The following is a 20928-nucleotide window of genomic DNA, read 5'->3' as shown; positions in this document are numbered from 1 at the left end:
TCATATGACTTAGATCATATTATTTAAATTTTTAAGTTAGCATTATGTAAATATCTTATATGGTTTCAGAATTATTTATAGATTGTGTTTTTAAAGGCTATATAATAATCTAGCTTATGAATTTGTCATAATATTTTAACCATTTTCCTATTGTTGGATATTTTCATTATGATAAACATTTTTCTAAATAAAACTTCTCTGAATTTAAAATTAATGTCTTTAGGGATAGAGATCCAGAAAAATGCTGGGTTATGAACATAAAAAAAAGGTCACATTTGCTATTTACTGCCAAATTGCTTTTCAGAAAGGTGGTTCAAAATTTTTAAAATATTTTAGTACTTATCTTATTTTCAAAAATTTATTTATGCATACAAGAACTGAGGTGTAGACCAGAGGGTGGATAAGAGGATTCACCAGAGACAGAGTGGGTAGCAGAACAGGTAGATCTACTGAAACATACTGCTGAGGGGAGCAGCAGGTGAGAGAGGAGAGGTCTGCTGCACCATGTGGGTTAGCTTCTTGGCTGGGGATTGAACTCATGCTGCAGTGGCTGGCGATAGCTTGATAACTCTGAGACATTAACCCCTGGACCACCAGGGAGGCCCCGGTTGCTCAAATTTTTATACCCTCTGCCCAGCAATTTCTGAGACTGTTTAGTTCACTGCAGCTTATCAATATAGAACAGGTTTTTTTTTTTTTAAAAAAAAAACTAATTTATAGACAAATAAATAAAGTCTTGATTATTATTTCAGGTCTCATCTTGGTCTTTTGCTTTAGGAGCCATGGGTAGGGAGAGTTTGTTAAACATTTTCTATTGATAATGGTTTTGTTGCAACTGCCCATATTTGAGAGTCCATGTTTGACAAAGATAGCTAGAGAGTCCCAGAAATAAGAACTCAGAAAAATCATTTACCAGAGGGAAATTGTTTGGTCTATAGGAGGGTTATACAAGTTTGAGAATCAGGTAATAACTGGTTTCTAGCATCATTGAGATGACTGGGAAGTTATTAGTGAAGATGAGAGGTCATTTAAATGGCTTTATGGCAGGGGGGTAGAGGAGTGGTAGTGACATGGTCACTACTCTTTTGGGATTTGATCCTTAATTTTTTGGCCAGGTAATGGAATTTACTTTCTAGAAATGACCAGTTTGTGTGGGAGTATGAGAACTGACTGACTAACCAAACTTCAGGTGATATGTACACCAAAAGAATTTTATTTACTATGGAAGTGATTTTTAGTAACCAGATTACTTAGGTTCTCCATCTATTGGGCTTCTTTCTAGATGAAGGTAACCTGGAAGGCTAAAATACAGTGAACAGAAAGTTGAAATTTTAAGGGATGATTGGACTGATTTATGGAAAGACCTGATAACCAATCAGTGCCTGACAGCAGAGAACATTTCTGTAATGATCAGATGATATGTCTGTTCATTTTTACTTCCCAGGCCATGGTGTTGAAGACACTACTTGATTTTAGGTCTTTGAGTTACTGTTTTTCTGATTCATTACAAGTCATCTCTTTACCATTAACTTATTATTTCTTCAGGGAGACTGCAATATCTTTGTTAGGCCAAGCATCTTTAATTGAAATGACATTCCTATCATGCTTTCCATTTAACCTTATTAGATATGGGTTTACTAACCAAAATTTGTTTTGCCATGTTGTTTTCATATTCTAAAGAACCTTCCTTTTCCCCAATGTTCATATTACTTCCATGGAGTTGTAAGTTTAGAAATTAAAAAGGATTTATTGAAGTGAAGACATTCTTGAGATTCTATGTTAAAATGACTGGGAAGATAATGTGACTAAACAACAGTAGACTCCTTTCTGGAGTCAGAAAGGTCCAAACTCCACTTTTCACCAGCTGTGATTTTGGCAAAATATTTAGTCCATCGAACTTTAATTTTTCTCATTTCTAAAATATTTCTGTCTCAGAAGGTTCTTGTGAGGGTTAAAGGCAAATATTGCATTTAAGTAATTAGCACATGCCTGGCACATAATAGGTGTATAATAATGTAAAAAAATTTAACACTGGGAAAAGTAAAATACATTTTAGCCAAAGATGTATCTTATCACATTAGTGCCCTAATTGCTTTTAAGTCGCAAGGCTTATTTATTAGTCATTCTAAAAAGGTGAAAATCTACTAAATGGACACTAGGTGTCACTATTTACCTTTTTTGTTGCGATTTCAGGAATGACACTTTTGTCGCTGCTGGTTTCAAATAATCGGGTGAAATATTTATTGCTGTTGTATTTTAGTCCTTTTGACAGTTTTGTCCAACCCTCATTTTTCATAATGACAATATACCAGATCATTCTATAACTTTATCTTCCTTTTTTTTTTTTTTAATATATAGAGGCATGTTTTTATTTATTTATTTTGTTTGTTTGTTTGTTTTGTTTATACATGCACTGGGTACAGTCAGAAGCGCTGGAGGGTGAGAGAATTCACCAGAGCCAGAGCAGGGAGCAGAGCAGGCAGAAGGACCGAAGTACACTGCTGAGGGGAGCAGCGGGCGGCAGGAGAGGTCTGCGCGCCATATGGGATCCTCCGCCGGTGGCCGGGGAGCAGCCGGGGATCGAACCGGCGCCGCAGAGGCCGCGGGCAGCTTCGCAACCCAGCGCTCAACCGCTGTGCCACCGGGGAGGCCCAACTTTATCTTCCTTTTGACTGAGAGCTCATCTCAGCTTTTCTTGTTTTTTTTTTTAGTATATTTCATCATTTACTTGAGTGGTAGTTGCCTAACTCATTAGGTAACCCTGAAAACTTTGGTAAGGAACTCTTATCTTTTGGATGACGCCTCAAAGCTCAGGCATTTCCTCAGAAGCTCCAGTAGTTGCTGTTATGCTTATTGATAACTCATTTTTGATAATGAGTTGGCATTAGTGGAAGATTTGTAGCAAAAGGAATCATAACCTTCCCCCTTAGAAATGTCCTGTGTTATGGCTCAGTTGTATTGCACTGTTGCCCCCAACTCAATATTTCCGATAACTGGACTTTTCTCTATAGTTACTCCTTCCACAACAAAAGCTTTATAACTGCTTTTTGAAATCATAATTTATTTGACTTACCAATATGTCTTATATTTTAAAGAGTTCATTGCATATATTACCTTGTTTAGTTCTCATAGTAACTTCTGTGAGGCAATCATTAATAACCATTTTAAGATGAGGAAACAGATTGAGATGTGGTTTATCCAAGATTACAAAGTTAATAGGTGAGTCAGCCATGATTTAAATCACCAGTCCTCTAACTCCACAGACTGTTATGCTCTTTTTCTGAAACTTGCTGACTTAGATAAAATGTTTTATTTTATTCTTATCCCTAATTGCTGAGTGATAATGTTGAACAATTAAATTTTGTTTAAAGGATGAAAAATCGGTTCATCTGTACTTATATATTTAGAATGTTACATATTTCTTTGCAGTCTTCTCAAGGGTTATTTGTTGAAGAAACATCTGAAGAAGGAAACTCTGTACCTGCCTCACAAAGGTAAGATTATATATGTTGTTATGGGTCTGAATTCTCCTCAGATGGTTTTAGAATAAGAGATGAGTCATGTGAGTAAGACTGTATGGTGATCTTTTAGCTGCTTTTATTAGCACAGACTAGGAGAAATCATTATCTCCCTTTACTCAAATATTCATCTCATAGGAGTCTAGAATTTAGAATGGAAGAGATCAGAGGTTTTCTTGTCTAGTCCAGCCATCTTGGCACAAATTGTTTTCACAATTCCTGAAGTGGGGACATCCTGCTATCTCAACAAACTGTACCTGAAGTTTCTGGTACCTTTATGGTTCTTCTGTCCTCTTTCTACAGTTGTTCTCTCTGCTTATACTTATTTTATATGCATATCCAAACCATAAACATCTTTTACGTCTACTCTTAGGCATATCCTCTTTGAGGTCTTTATGTTATTCAGGCCACGCAAAGCCTATATCACCTCATTCCCTATGCCACTTGTAATCTGATTTAATCTCTCCCTTTAATGATTGTTTTTACATTATCTCCTCAATTATTCTTTCTGGTTGATTGACGGGGTTATCCTCTTAAGTCTTGTCACTTTAATATATAGTGGTTGATTGGTTACAAGCTACATTATTAATTGAATCAGGTTTTCAGTCCTTTTTACCTCTTATCTCATTGTTGACCTTTGGGGATTACTCAAGAGCTTAATTCAGTGTTGAGTGACCTTCATCTCCCATACGGAAGTTGAGGTACAATTGCTATTTATTGTAATTTAGTTGGTGTTCTGAGGCTTTTCATTGATAGTACTAGGTATTTCTTTTTGAGCTGAAGATATGGTTTTGGTTTGATTCTCCTGCTGTTAAGACTGTTTTGGAAGTGGTTTTAAGTGGAGTAGGCCTTCTGTTTCCTGCAGGCCCCTCTGCTTTGTTGTGGTGAGTCTTGTGCACAGCAGATGTAGGTTTTAATAAATGATTATACGCTTTGTCATCAGGAGAGAGTAGGAATCACAGGCAATGTGGTTTGACTTCAAATTGATTAGCCCATTTTATAAATGTCAGCAAATTGTTTTGTGATGGACTCTTTGAATAGAACCCTAATGTTACACGTGGAATGAAATGTGTCTGAATTGGGTTTATAGCAAATGCTACGAGATGTTTTATTTAGAAAGAGAAATCGCTTGTGGTTTCCTATCAGGATTTAGTTATTCATCATGAATCACTGATGTGGTTATTCTCTCTTCTCTGTGGTTCTTGGTTGATGTGCAGATTTGTGTTTTTAAGCGTCCTCTTGCATATTTGATCAAACTAATCGTAAAGCTCTATGAAGCATGAGGAGGGGCTAGGTCAGATGCTCCTATCTCCTAGGCTTATATTTCTATATCAGGAAGAGATTGCACTCCATGAACAGGCAGGGAAAACCAGAAGGTAGGGTGAGGGGAAAAATTCATAATTATGTTTTTCTCAAGAGATAATCAACTTGTGTGGACAGACTTTTGCTGTAGGGCAATTTGGAATTGTATCTTATTCGTGTTGTTTGGGAAGCCACATCTTGAGATAAAGAGGACATTTAACTGCAAGGTGAGGGGAAATCTGTGTTGTCATGAGAATCTCAATATCTTCTCTTCTGAATTTACAAATCTGTAGCCTTCAGAAAGCCGAGGTGGACTATAAAATATCTTTTGACTTCGTTATGTTGTAGTGCAGCTTTTGTTTTCTGTGGTATTCATACAGTCCTTACCCTTCAGCCTTCCTTTTTGAAGACACCAAAAGGGGGTTCTTTTCATTCAGTAATTTCACTGGACCCAAAATTGTAAGCATGTTTATTTTCCCTATTTCTGGCCTTGAGTTTTCACTACTGATTCCTTGAGTCCCTCTTGTGCTTTTATGGTATCGGATAGCAGGTATCAGATTACCTGTGGATTTGTGAATGACTCACTATTGCTATTGGTCCTATGTTCTGATTTTACTGGGAATTCACTTGGGGTTTGGTCATTTTTCAGCATTGCTGCTTTGACTAGTAAGAGAAGCTCAGTCCTTATGCCAGAGAGTTCTGCAGAGGAAATCACTGTATGTCCTGGTAAGCTCCCTACTTTGATTTTACTGAATTTCTGATCCTTTGTTATCTACCTTTTTGTACTTATTAATTTTGCTGACTTTTCTAACCCACTCTCAGGAGGTTTATGTGATTGATATGTGTGTCTCCACATAGATGTGTGCATATACTCATGTGTGTGTGTGTGTGTGTGTGTGTGCGCCCGCACACACACACACACACACACACTTTTTTTTTAATGGATGTTGGCTCAGATTCTCAATCTTTTTTCTCCTAAGGATATTTTAGTTTTGAAGTTAACATGACTCTCTTGTCTGCTTGTTTGTTACCAACCTCATCAGAGATGGCAACAAAGCGGCAGGAATAGAACTTACTTAACTGGACATTCAGATCCAAGAGAACTTTATGTTTTGATTTATAGGTTCTCAAAGTTGAACTGTCCTCAAATCTGCCTCTCATCAAGCATATTTTTTCTGAGAACATTTTACCAGTAGTTTTACATTGTCATTCATTGGGTGTTTGGCATAGGCAGTCTAGCAAATAATTTTTGCACACACTCTTGTCATTGACTTTTTCTCAGTTTTCAATCTTAGACAAGACACTTAACCTGGTTAAGTTCTGTGCTTTGCTTTTTTGTTAGAGATGCAAAGACATGCATAACTTGGTTTAGTGTACGAGATGTTTGTTCAAAGTTGTACAGGGATAGATTTTGATACATAAAATAGTTTTAAGTGAACTAAGATACCATTTAAGGGAATTTGAGTTGAATCATTGTATGGTATAAAATATTATTTTGTGATATGAATTACTTTCTAAAGAATTTGTTTTAGCTTATTTTTCTTTTTTGGCTTTTCTTAAAAAAAAAAAAAGGAGTCCATTGTATCTGTCAGTAACCTCATTTACGTGAGGTATAGGGACTTCCAATTAATGTTACTTCTTTGGGCAGCAGGTGTTGTACAAAAGTTGCCATAAGTCATATCTAGTTTCTCTTAGGTCTCATGTAATCTGTATGGTCCAAGAGAGTTGTAGTTCTTTAATTTGGTTCATTCAAGTTTTTCCCACAGATACTCAAATTGAGCTTTTATGTTAGTCTAGGAAAGTCCTGTAAATATTTTTAAACATTTGGAAGCATATCATAAAGGCCTTTCTTTTACTTTCTTTGTTTTTTTTTAACATTTAGCTATGTTTTTTTTAATTGAAAGTGGTTTCTTAATTAATTTGAAATATATTTGGATTACTGCCTAATGATACCCACTAAGCAAGCCCTCTGTAAAGTGTTCTGATTTTGGCAGGAGCTCTCAGGGATGCTGAGCTATCCTTGTGAAAAGAAAGCTTTATCCCCTCTCTCTCTGGGACTGCTGACTTGTGCCATCCTGCTAGGAAGTCACTCAGTCTTTTTTTAGGATCACGGCATGTGACGTCACCCTGGGATCTCGCAGGAGGAACCTGCAAATGCAATAATCTTGAAATCCCTAGTTAATGAGAGAGGAAAAAGCAAACCCTTCATGACTGAGGTTAGGTAACTTTTATGATCATGACTTGCTGTCATTTGTTAATTAAATTCAACTCTTGGTTGACATATTGCAAAAGGTTTCTATAATATTACTGTTCCTTTTGCTAAGAAAGTATAGCACTTTCTTCATGGACTCCTGAAGCTGTTTTTAAAGATATAATTTAGAAGCTATGCATCTATTGATAAATTGTCAAAAATTTGTTCTAAATGGGTGAAACACAGATTGAGTAGTAAATCTTACCAACTTACCTGTGTCATCTCCTGTTTCTGACAATTCCAGAGTTCTTACATTCAAAATGATAACATCCTTTTTTAGAGTTATTTGTTAAAGATGCAGGATTCCAGCCTTATGCCTGCATTGTGTGTGTTGTGAGCATTGTTTATTTCTAAGGAGCTAATAATGCCCTCTTAAGTTGTCTTTATCGTTGAACATTTCAGCTGTTCACAGAATGCTTAATTAAAGACTTTATGAGTACAATAATGGAAGCAGTGAGCAGCTTTTATTTTCTAACAGGATGGATATATTTTTTGGGAATATCTCTGTGGGAAACATGACAAGATTTTAAAAATTACGCATGCTAAACCTTTTTTCAACAAGGGAGTAAAAATCTGTGTGTGTATGTACATCAGAATTTTTTGATGTATTAAATAAATACAGTTAAGACAGAAATGTATTTAATACTTTGATGATTCAGAAGATACCTCAGAATTTTTTAGGTATTTTATTTGTCCAACATTGGCCATTCGTTGTATTTGTGAAGCATAGCACTAGCAGTTAGATATATAGTATGTACCATGTCATGTAACAGAGAACTTAATGGATTTGTGTTGAGACCAATTTATTTTCCATGTTTAATGTCCTTCTTTGAAATATAGTTGCTATTCTTTTGTTATATTAAGTGACAAATGTCTAGATCAGAGATTGGCAGGCTTTTTAATGAAAGACTAGGTAGTAAATGTTTTAGGCTTTGTGGACCATATAGTCTCTCTTTTAAAATACTCAGTTCTGCTATTTTAGCATAAAAGCAACCCCATATGTAACTGTAAAGAAGAATGAGTGTGGCTGTGTTTCAATAAACCTTTAATTATAAAAATAAGCAATTGATGGAGTTGGCCTATCAGTGACAGTTTGCTGACCCCTAAGCTAGACTATGAGGGACCCCATCTTACTTCTCCATATTGCTGGTTGCCTATATAGTTCCTATAACTTGTTCAATAAATATTTTTTGAATTAATATTGAGAAGTGCTGCTTTAAGGATATAGTAGTCATTTTTGTCTAAAATGTATTTTCTATTTCTACTCCCAGTTTTTGTCTTTTCTAATTATTCTTTTAATCCCAGAACTTATCCACAGGCTTTTGTTTTCTGTCAAAATATACACCTTAAAATCAGAACTATGCTGGAAACAAGCATAGTTAAATGAATTAATTTATCAGTAAACCCTGATATATTCATATAGTGGAATACTACTCAGTAATAAAAAGGAATGCGTGTATGTTGCAACATAGATGCATCTCACACACATTATACTAAATGAAGGAAGTCAGAAATAAAGGATGACACACTATATGATTTCTCTTGTATGACATTCTAGAAAAGGCAAAACTTTAGAAACATAAAGTAAATTGGTTATTGAAAGGAGCCAAGTGGGAGGAGATTGATTACAGAGAGATACATTAGAACTTTTTAGATGTCTAGAAATACTTTATATCTTGAATGTGGTGGTGGTGGTTGTGTGGTACAAATTATAATCAAACTATATACTGAAAATTGAATTCTATTGTATATAAATTATAACTCCATGAAGTTTTAAAAAGATGTGCTCTAGGTCTGTATTCTCACTGCAGCATTATCATACTAAGCTTTAGGGGAAATGGGTATTTGTTTTTTTAACTATGAAAATTTATGAGGTTTTAATTTTTTAAATTACAGAGACACAATTAAGTTCCCCTGAAACTTTTGATGTTGAAAGAGAAGTCTCTCCAGGTAGCAGAGAGAACCCAGAGGAACTAAGAATAATAATGGCGGACAAGGAGGTGAATATTCTCTATGATTTCTCTGAGTGTTTTCTTTCTGTTGGTAGTCCTCTCTCTTATGTAACAGCGAAAGCTTTAGTGACAGAGGGTTGTAGCTTTAGGGACCCTTGGAGACTCTTGTAGTTAAGATCAGTTCAGCACTGTTTCTAAAAATAGTAGCTATCAATTCTTGAGTATATTTTTTCTTTCACTCCTCTTCTTGAGTACTATAATGTTTTATTATTTCTATTAAAGATGGGGAACTGGGCAGAGGATTAGGACATTTAAGTAATTTGCTCAAATTCAAATTTATAATACTGCTGGAACTAGATTTTGAACTAGATTTGTCTCCAAATGGTGGGATATTTTCCATTATAAATTGAAAAGTAATAAGGATGAACAATCTTGGAAAAAGCACCTATACTTACATTGCAACTTTCAGCACTAATTTCTAGATGTGATCAGAAATACAAAGTCAGGATAGCGCGCATGATAAAATTAGTCAATTTCTATTTGTGTTATTACTTTTTCTAACTTTGTGTATCTGGCATCAGCCATAATGCTGATTGATATAGGTTTATATTTCTGATTAAGATTCATATTGAATCTAACAAAACAATTTACCAAGAATTTTTTTTTAAAGAATTTAAAATCACATGAAGAGCTCCTTGAGAATTAAACTAATTTGTCTGTGGAAATAGAGATTTTGGTTACATTTGTATGTACTCTCCTGAACGCTTTAAAAAGCTTCATTCTCGTATCACTTATTTATACTCCATATACAAAATTGAAAACAGCTTTTAAAGTAAAGATTAGATCCTCTGCCTAGTCTCTGCACTGTAGGTAACTGGATAGAAATTCTGCTTTCATGAATCATGCACACTACTTGGTTCCCTGGAACCTGATCTGTCACAACTGACAGTCTGAGATTCCCTGATGCCAGGGGCAGTAGGCAAGATGATGATGTTCCTTGAGCATTAGAAATAAGACATGGCTTTGAATGCCAACCCTATCACCTAGCTGTCACTTTTGGCAAATTATTTAGTCACTTCATTTGTTTATTTGGCAGATATTTATAGTTTGTAGTATGTGCTAGTCATTGTTTTAGACTCCTGACATACACATATAAATAAGCAAAAAAAAAAAAAAACAATCCATGCCCTCAAAGGGCTTGGTAAGGGAGGAGCCACATAAAAAGATCTTTAAAATGTGGTCTCACAAATGTAATGATAAAGAGAGGCCAGAGCATTAGGGGAACATAGAAGAGGAGTGCTTTTCTAAATTGCAGTTCTCCATATATAAAATGGAGATGAAAATAACCAATTTTTAAAATCAGACTACTATTTTATGGACAGCTCTGAAGATTAAATTAGATAAAGAAGATGAAATAGCAGAAATTTGGCACAAGTAGAGGTTTGCATGTGGAACCAGTTATTATTTTACTGCTTTGTAATGTATTATGGCTGTTCAGTGATACCAGTTTACTATTAACAGAATTACTAGACAGTATTTGAGGTATTTGGGATACCTATGGCAGAACTGTAATCCCTCTTGATTTCATTTCTTATAGTCCCTTTGGAAGCAAGATTTTCTGAATATCTTGCTTGGGAGTTTCCCTTAGTTGGTGTGTCAGATTTTTTGTTCTCAGAATAAGTTATTCAGTTCTTAATAAGTTATTCAGAATCAAGTAGTTTGTTTTTAAATAGCTGTTTTGATTTGTCTGGGAAATATCTAAACAATAGCTTTTTTAAGCTGGGTGGTTGAAGAGCAGAGGGCTGTTGATGATTTGTAGGACATACTTTTATTTTCACTAGGTTCATTTCTTGAGGCGAGATTGCTTTTGAGGCCAGAAGATAAGGACCAGCCAATTGGGTCAAAATTGGGTGTCTTAAGTACGTCTTTTGTGAAGTGGCTGTATGTATTTAAAAAGCAGAGAAAGCTCTGCAGAGATGAAATTTCTGACCATGGCCCTAATAAAAGCTGCATGTATATTTTATTTTTGAGGCTCCTCCATTGTAGTTCACATTTAAATAGATCTTTTTCATGGTTTTGGAAAAAAAAAAAACCTTAATATAAAACCAGAAACTTCTGGTTGCCTACAAATGTGATTGGAATTTTACAATAAGACAATAATAGATTATTCCCTCTTAAATACATTAATAGTTGAGTTCTCAGTGTTTTGTGGAGATGGTGATGAACACAAAGACATATAGTGCTGGGTGTGAGCACCAGTCTTTTTCATGTCATATAACATTTCTGTGCTTAGTGAACTTTAGAATGCTAATTAACTACCCAGTTACCACAATCTTTCAATAACTCAAGATCACTTGCAAATTTTAGGGTATGTAGATTTTTCTTTCATCTCCTCAAATAGGCCTTTATGCACAAGATAACTTTTTCTTATAAGATTAATTCAGTGACTAAGCTTGGGATAAAGAACACTAGAACTTATAGACCCGTTTGATTCTTTCCCACCCCCAAGAAAATAATAGAACCAGATAGTCTGCCAATACCTAATAGGGTAGGCTTCCAGAAATGAAGTGGAGAGGATAATTTTTGCTTTATCACAGCGTGGTGAAACGGAAATAATGAAGGTTTTGATGCTAGCTAGGCCTGTGTTGAGTCTGGATTATCAATTTACTAACTTTGTGATCAGGGGGTTATTCTGTCTTTCCAAGTCTTCTTTAAAACTTCCATAAAACTGGAGCTAGTGATATCTTTCTGCCAATTGGATTGTTATGAGGAATGGACATGGAAAACATTTGGCCAAGCCTGGAATACTGTCAGAGCTCAACCACTGTTATTTCCCTTCCTCTCCTCTGCCCCTCCCCCCCACCCCTTAGAGTATATCTTTTAAGTGAAAGGCAGGTGTGTGTTGAGAATGATATTTTCTGGAAATTGAAGAAACTGTTTGACTTAGTATTTAGATGGCCTATTTTTCTTTTTACTAGGTCATATTCACAAGCAGTAGATATTAGGGATGGCCTAAACTTTAAAGACCAAAGAAGCCCAGTTAGTTCAGAGCTCAAAGTACATACCTATTACACTTGTGGTTCTGTTTTGTTCTTATACCAGAAAAGGATTTATTTTTACCATGTAGTAAGAAATAGTGACAGTCCGAGTGCTCTTTACACTTAAATGGAAGCAGTAGCTATGCAGGACAGTTTCACATTGATTGGATAGGATATGCTGTCCTTTGAAGCAAGTGCAATGCTCATACACACTGTTGAATTAATCACTGAAGAGTTCTTGGCTCTGACCTATAAAGGCAAAATAAAACTGCTTGTGAGAGACACCAGCAACTATAGGAGAAATGATAACTATAAAACACTGAGGGCTAAGCGAGATAAGGTATAAGAATAGCCTCGACAGAGTTGTTAATGACTTTTCTTTGGGTCTTCTTAAGTATCTGGGCCTTAGTTGTATTTCCTCTTTCAATATAAAAGTCACGAAACACAGGGGCCTCCCCGGTGGTGCAGCGGTTGAGCGCTGGATTGCGAAGATGCCCGCAGCCTCTGCAGTGCCGGTTCAATCCCTGGCTACTCCCCGGCCACAGGGTGAGGGTCCCACATGGTGCGCAGACCTCTCCTGCCACCAGGTGCTCCCCTCAGCAGTGTACTTCGGTCCTTCTGCCTGCTCTGCTCCCTGCTCTGGCTCTGGTGAATTCTCTCACCCTCCCACGCTTCTGACTGTACCCAGTGCTTGTATAAATAAATAAATAAATAAATAAATAAATAAATAAATAAATAAATCTTTAAAAAAAAAAAAAAGTCACGAGACACAAGAGGTGGTATCTTACTGGTCTAAGCTGAGGTCTAGGTTCTTTACTTAAATTTCAGTTGTGCTGCTTTTGCTTAAAACTCTTGTCTTCCAACTCCTTATATCTGAAGTCAGTTCCAGCGGTCACTGTTCTTTTGTGAGATTGAGAAAATGTCCTTAAGATGCAGTTTGACACACAGCAGATATAGCATACTGACCCACTGAGAACAGTGCCTTACAGTGAGGTAGAGTGGAGTACCCTTAGGTTTGGGAAGCAAATAGTACTTGATTGTACTGTGACTTTGGGCAAGTTGCATTACTGTTTTGAGCAATGCTTTCCTGATGTATGAAAAGGGAATGTTAATTCCTTTATAAGATTACTATATGGATTAAATGAGTAATACATACAGAGTGCTTGGCACATAGTAGCGTAGGCACTGAATAAATATGAACTTGTGACTTTTATATTGAGGGTATCCCTCAATCCTTAGTACTGAATTTGGAAAACTGATTGGTATCATCTCTTAGAATGTAAATGAAATATGGAATGGAATCGCTTGTGGTTCTTTGGGGTAAAAGATATTTTATAAAGCTGTTAAAATTGTTGATTGTCATGTTCTTCAGGTTGGTAACAGGGACGATACTAAGAAGAAAATACCTGCTTCTACCTTTTCATCCAGTGTCCAGATATCCTGCCCACTCTGTGACCAAGGCTTTCCACCCACAAAGATTGAGCAACATGCCATGTACTGCAATGGGCTGATGGGACAAGAAACAGGTAAAGACTCATTAAGACAACCCAATTCTTTGTCTGTGTGGTGGTTTTGTAATCCTGTATAGTACTGAGTGAGAAAAACAGCTCTTCTTCATAATTAAAGTTATTGTGTGTGTGTTTAATTTTGTTTTCTAATTAAATTTCTAGTACTTTTCAATTTCTAGTTATTTGACAGGTACACTATTTTGTTGCATTTAGAAGGGGAATGGAAAAAAAAGTTTCATCTTTTAATGTTTCAACTTACTTTTTGCATAGGTAGAGCAGAAATCAGTGTGCTGCCATTTCTGTTGCATTTCAACTGTTATATATTCAAAATATGTTGAATAACTATGAAGCTTGGGGAACTAAGTTCTAGAGTTGCCCATTTTTTCATTCTAAATAAGTTCCTTGGGAGTTTTCATTTTGTGTGTGTGTGTGTAAATTCTGAAAGTAGCCAAAAATGTCCATAATTTCCATTCATGTCCTGTGTGTCTCTACTTACTGCAACATCCTGGAGCTGTTGGTTTTCTCTCAAAGAGTGCACCAAAAACTTTAGTTTTGTTTTTTTTCCCCCTCAAATATTATTTATTTATTTATTTATTTATTTATTTATTTATTTATTTATACATATAAGCACTGGGTACAGTCAGAAGCGCGGGAGGGTGAGAGAATTCACCAGAGCCAGAGCAGGGAACAGAAGAGACAGACCGATGAAATACACTACTGAGGGGAGCAGTGGGCATGGCAGGAGAGGTCTGCGCGCCATGTGGGACCCTCTGGCCAGGGATTGAACCGGCCCTACTGCAGAGACTGTGGGCAGCTTCTGAGCCCTGCGCGCAACTGCTGCGCCACCAGGGGAGGCCCCCAAAAACTTTAGTTTTGATGCAGTGTGAGCTTCTGGCCAAGAGAATCTGCTTGTTCATCCCAACCCTTGGAGTAGCACCCTGATTACACCTTTTTTTCCATGACTTCAAACTCTCAATATGTTAGAGGCACGGCTCTTTGTGTTCAACATGCTGCATATACCTTAGACAGTTGGATGTGTTGTCACATTTCTCAATGCTACTTGATTCCCACTATAACTTTAGGGATATTTAATCTGAAATTGTATAATTGTAAAGTATTTTATATAAGTTAAGATTTCCAAGAAAGAAAGGCACATGTTATTTAATTTTCTTACAGTAATACACTTATTTATTAAATAAGGAAGTATCTTTTGTTGCCTAAACTTAAAATTTAAAGAAATAAGATTTTTCTCCTTCTTGCAAAGTAATTTGTGTTCACTGAAATAATAACAGTAATGGCTTAGTTTATTGAACACTTTAAATTAATCAGGCACTATTTACATAAATGGGATCCATACTATATATTCCAGTATATAGCATATACCATACTATATGTATCTCCATACTATATATATTATCCATACTATATTCTGCAAGTTGCCCTTTTAAATTTGACATTAAACTTAGATCTTCCCATGTGCATTATATTTTTTATCTAGTTGAAAATTATGTGTAAAATTTTGCTTTTTCTACTTATGGCATAGATTTTTTCACCAAAAGTTACATGTAAAACTATTTTTAGTGCCTACATAATATTTGATAATCTGGATCATCTCTATTTACTTAGCTATTGTCTATTAGAATGCTTTGAGTTGTCATGTTATATTTATGTAGTAATGAGTCTTTTGTGCCTAAACATGTTGCTATATTTTGGAGTTATTTCTCAAGGATAGAGGCCCTGAGATGGGCTCTGGATGGATGGGCTCTGGAGTCCAGTCTTTCCGAGGTTGAGTCTCACCTTTGTCACTTACTTGTGTGTGATCTTGGGCCAGTTTATAAGCCTCCCTTTATTCATCCGTCAAATAATGGTAATGATATTACTCAGTTTTTGTGAGGTTAAATGAAATTTTAAGGAGAGTGCTTAGCGCGCTCGTATGTACTTAAGAACATAGTACGTACTTAAGAACTTCCAGCTCCCGTTAGTTATTACAGTAAATCGCGGAATGACTTAAAGATTTTTCACTATTTTTTTAAATTTATTTGTTTAATTTTATTTTTATATATTTTACACCATTCTTCCTTTTTGTACAATGTATGCTTTCTCTTCTCAGATGTACTCCCTGTATAATTCCCACTACTAGTTCACCTGTGCACCATCACCATAGTCCCTTGTGCTCTTTTCTCTCATGTTTTGATCCCTCTCCTTCCCCCTCCCCTGCAGAGTGTCTCTGATTTATTGTTGCCTGTTAATTTTGTTTTTTAATTTATTATTATTTTTTCCTCCTGATCCCTTATTTGGTTCCCCTACATTCTTCCTAAAAGTGAAACCATTTGATATTTTTTCATTTTCTTTCCGGCTTATTTCATTGAGCATAATCCCTTCTTGCTCCATCCATGTTGCTGCAAATGGCATGAGTTTATCATTTTTTTTTTTTTTAAAGATTTATTTATTTATTTATTTATACAAGCATTGGGTACAGTCAGAAGCAGGGGAGGGTGAGAGAATTCACCAGAGCCAGAGCGGGGAGCAGAGCAGGCAGAAGGACTGAAGTACACTGCTGAGGGGAGCAGCGGGCAGCAGGAGGGGTCTGCACCCCATGTGGGACCCTCCTCCGGTGGCCAGGGAGCAGCCGGGGATCGAGCCCGCGCTGCAGAGGCTGTGGGCAGCTTCGCAACCCAGCACTCAACCGATGCGCCACCGGAGAGGCCCGAGTTTATCTTTTTTGATTGCAGAATAGTATTCCATTGTGTATACATGCCACATCTTCTTGATCCAAGTCATCTATTTTTGTGCATTTGAGTTGTTTCCATATCTTTTTTTTTTAAGATTATTTATTTATACAAGAACTGGGATACATGCCAGAGGTGTGGGGGGTGAGAGGATTCACCAGAGACAGAGTGGGGAATAGAATAGGCAGACTGACTGAAATACACTGCTGAGGGGAGCAGAGGGCGAGACAGGAGAGGTCTGCTGCGCCATGTGGGTTATCTCCCTGGCTGGGGATCGAATTCGTGCTGCAGTGGCTGTAGGTAGCTTCATAGTGCTGTGTCTTAACCCCTTGTGCCACCAGGGAGGCCCCTGTTTCCATATCTTACCTATTGTAAATAATGCTGCAGTAAACATAGGTGTGCAGATGTCCCTTTGAATTAATGTTTTTGTGTCCTTTGGGTAGATCTCTACAAGTGGAATTGCTGGGTCATATGGTAGCTCCATTTTCAATAGTTAGAGGAACCTCCACACAGCTTTCCATAGTGGTTGGACCAGTTGGCACAACTGGTGCTGGGAAATGGTGCTGGGAAAACTGGACTGCTACATGCAAAAGAATGTGAAGCTAGACTACTACCTCACAATGCACAAAAACCAACTCAAAATAGATAAAAGAATTGGACATAAGACCTGAAACCATGTGGTATATATACACAATGGAATATTACTCAGCAATCAAAAAAGATAAACTCATGCAATTTGTTTATTGCATGAGTAGGAGTGCAGTGTAGGAGAGTGTAGGAGAGTTCCTTTTTTTTTTTTTTTTTTTACCACATCCTTGCCAGCATTAGTTGTTTCTTGTTTTTTTTTTTTTTTTTAAAATATGAGCCATTTTCACTGGTGTAAGGTGGTATCTCATTGTGGTTTTGATTTGCATTTCCCTGATTATAAGTAATGTTGACATGTTTTCATATACCTGGTGGCCATTTGCATTTCCTCTTTGGAGAAGGGTTTTTTTTTAGCTCTTCTGCCCATTTTTGTGACTGAATTGCTTTCTTTGTTTTTGTTGAGTCGTCTGAGTTCTTTGTATATCTTTGTGATCAGTCTCTTATCAGTTGTATGGAGTGCAAAAATTTTCTCCCAATCAGTTGGGTGTCTCTTTGTTTTGGTTAATGTATCTTTTGCTGTACAGAAACTTTTTAGTTATTTTTATTTTATATATTTTTTATATCATTTTTCATTTTTGTACAATGTATGCATTTTCATCTTGGTTATAGTCCCTGTACAATTCCCAGCACCCTTGTTTTGATCCTACTCCCTTCTCCCCACCCCTCCATAGTGTGTCTCTGGTTTATAATTGCTTATTGATTTTGATTTTTACTTTATTATAATTAGTCTTTTTCCTAATCCCTTATTTAGGTTTTCTAAGTTCCTGCTATGAGTGAGACCATCCAGTATTTTTCTTTTTCTTTCTGGCTTATTTCGCTGAGCATGATCCCTTCCAGCTCCATCCATGTTGCTGCAAATTGCATGAGTTTATCTTTTTTGATTGCTGAGTAATATTCCATTGTGTATATATACCACATGGTTTCAGGTCTTATGTCCAATTCTTTTATCTATTTTGAGTTGGTTTTTGTGCATTGTGAGGTAGTAGTCTAGCTTCACATTCTTTTGCATGTAGCAGTCCAGTTTTCCCAGCACCATTTATTGAACAAACTGTCCTTGTTCCATTGTATATTCTTTGCTTCTTTGTCAGAGAGTAGGTGTCCATAAATATGTGGGGTTATTTCTGAGTTTTCTATTCGATTCCATTGGTCTGTGTATCTGTTTTGTTCCAATACCACATAGCTTTAATTATGACTTTGTAGTATAGTTTGAAGTTTGGGAGTGTGATACCTCCATTTTCCTTCTTTTTGGTCAGAAGAGCTTTGGCTATTTGAGATTTTTGTGGTTCCATATGAATTTCATCTATATTTGTTCTATTTCTTTGAAGAATGTCATTAAAATTTTATTGGAATAGTGTTGAATCTGTAAATTGCTTTTAGTAGGATAGCCATTTTGATAATGTTAATTCTTCCAATCCATTAGCAGGGAATGTCTTTCCATTTCTTGTGTCTTGTATCTCTTTTAATAATGTTTTATAATTGTCTTTGTAGAGGCCCTTGACCTCTTTTGTTAGGTTTATTCCCAGGTATTTGATTTTTTTTTTTTTGTTTCAATTATGAAAGTGAGGGTTTTCTTGATTTCTTCTTCAGATTGATTGTTTGCATATAGGAAGGCTATTGATTTTTGTATCCTGCTACTTTCCTAAACTGGTTGATTATTTTGATTAGTTTTTCTGTGGAGTTTTTAGGGTTCTCTATGTATATTATCATATTGTCTGCAAATAGTGATAGTTTTACTTCTTCTTTCCCTTTTGGGATTCCTTGTATGTCTTTCTCTTATCTTACTGCTCTGGCTAGGACTTCCAGTGTTATATTGAAAAGCAGTGCTGAGAGTGGACATCCTTGTCTTGTTCCAGATCCTGAGGAAAATGCTTTTAGCTTTTCACCATTGAGAATGATATTGGTTATGGGTTTGTCATATATGGCCTTTATTATGTTAACATATGTTCCTTCTATCCTGAGAATTTCAAGGGCCTTTATTATAAATGCATGTTGAACTTTGTCGAATGCTTTCTCAGCATCTACTGATAGGATCATAAGGTTTTTATTTTTCTTTTTGTTCATGTATTGGATTATATTAATTGATTTTCAGATGTTATGCCCCTGAAATAAATTCCACTTGGTCATGGTAAATTATCTTTTTGATGCATTGTGGCATTCTATTGGCTAGGATTTTATTGAGCATTTTTGCATCAAATTGAGCATTTTGCATTTGTGTTCATTAGAGAGACTGGCCTGTAGTTTTCTTTTTTTGTGTTGTCCTTGTTTGGTTTTGGTATTTGTGTAATGTTGGATACATAAAAGGTATTTGGTAGTATTCCTTCCTTCCTTGATTTTTTTTAAAAGAGTTTGTGTAGGATAGGCACTAATTTGTTTCTGAACATTTGGTAGAATTCATTTGTGAAGCTATCTGGTCCTGGGCTTCTGTTTTGGGGGAGGGTTTTGATTACGGTTTCAATTTCAGTGCTTGTAATTGGTCTGTTTAGGTGTTCTATTTCTTCTTTATCTACCTTTGTATGATTGCATAGTTCTAAGAATTTGTCCATCTCTTCTAGATTGCTGAACTTATTTGCATATAACTGTTCATAGTAATCTCTGATTATTCTTTTGATTTCTGCTGTGTCTGTCTTTTGTTTATGAGCCTATTTATTTGTGCTTTCTCCCTTTTTTTGTTTGTGAGCCTGGCTAGAGGTTTGTTTATTTTGTTTATTTTTTCGAAGACCCAACTTTTGGTTTCATTGATCTTTGAATTTTTTTTAAACTTCTATTTCATTTATTTCTGCTTTGATTTTTATTATTTCCTTCCTTTTATGGGCTTTTGGGGGTTTTTTTGTTGTTGTTGTTCTTTTCCAGTTCTTTAAGGTGGGAGATTAGGTTGTTTCTTTGAGTTCTTTCTTGTTTCTTGATGTGAGCCTTTATTGCTATATATTTTCCTCTTATAACTGCTTTTCCTGTGTCCCGTACATTCTGGAGAGTTGTGTCCTCGTTGTCATTCGTCTCAAGCTCAAGGTATTTTTAAATTTCTTCTTTGATCTCCTCATTGGTCCATTGATCTTCCAGTAGTATGGGTTTCAGTCTCCATGAGTTTGGAGGGTTCCTTGCTTTCTTTTCCTGGTTTATTTCTAGTTTGATGCCTTTATGGTCAGAGAAGATAATTGGTATGATTTTGATCTTACTGTATCTGTTGATGTTTGTCTTGTGTCCCAGTATGTGATCAGTCTGGGAGAATGATCTGTGTGCGCTTGAGAAAAATGTGTACTCAGATTTTTTTGGGTGCAGTGCCCTATAGATGTCTGTTAAGCCCACGCGGTCTAGGCTTTTATTTAAGAGTTCTAGTGTTCTTGCTTATTTTTTGTCTCCATCTATCCATTGGTAATAGTGGTATATAGAAGTCTTCTACTACATATGTATTTTCTCTAATGTTTGTTTTCATGTATGATAATAATTGTCTAATATACTTTGGTGAGTATATATTGATGAGTATTATGTTTCCTTGATGTATTGTCCCCTTATCATAATGTAGTGACTGGCTATGTCTTTTTACCTTTTTTAGTTTGAAGTCTATTTTATCTGATATAAGTATAGCTATTCTGCTTTCTTTTTTGGTCCATTTGCTTGTAGAATTGTTTTTCATTCTTTTAATTTCAATATGTGTTTATCTTTTGTAGTTAAATGTGTTTCCTGTAGACAGCAAAAGGCTGGGTTCTGTTTTTTAGTCCAGCCTGCTACTGTGTCTTTTTATTGATGAGTTTAGTCCATGTACATTTAGAGTTAATGTTGATATACTGGCATCTGTATTTGCCATTTTGTTTGCCTTTTTGTGCTTTTATTCCTTATTCTGTTCTTCCTATTCATTCCTCTATTGGTTTTGGCTTTAGGGTTTCTTATAATATTTTTGTGGGGTTTAGTAGTAATGAATTTCTGGAGGTTTTGTTTGTCTGAGAAGGTTTTTATTTTTCCTTCATAGAGGAAGGAGAGCTTTGTTGGG

At 35.9% G+C, this 20928-nt stretch overlaps 1 protein-coding gene across 2 annotated transcripts in view; it reads left to right on the top strand.

Moving 5' to 3' along the window:
* UIMC1 (ubiquitin interaction motif containing 1) overlaps positions 1-20928 on the top strand; it is a 113335-nt gene that overhangs the window by 59136 nt on the left and 33271 nt on the right. For both annotated transcript variants that reach the window (XM_037501275.2, XM_037501276.2), the window contains 4 exons: positions 3430-3494; positions 5470-5546; positions 8968-9071; positions 13434-13587. In XM_037501275.2, the coding sequence (XP_037357172.1) occupies positions 3430-3494; positions 5470-5546; positions 8968-9071; positions 13434-13587 (400 nt within the window). The remainder of the gene's footprint in view (positions 1-3429; positions 3495-5469; positions 5547-8967; positions 9072-13433; positions 13588-20928) is intronic.

The sequence above is a fragment of the Talpa occidentalis genome, unplaced genomic scaffold (assembly GCF_014898055.3).
Source record: "Talpa occidentalis isolate TD23 unplaced genomic scaffold, MPIMG_talOcc4v2.1 talOcc4.9, whole genome shotgun sequence".
Taxonomy (NCBI): domain Eukaryota; kingdom Metazoa; phylum Chordata; class Mammalia; order Eulipotyphla; family Talpidae; genus Talpa; species Talpa occidentalis.
The sequence above is the reverse complement of the archived record's forward strand: the minus strand, read 5'-3'. Positions and strand labels throughout refer to the sequence as shown.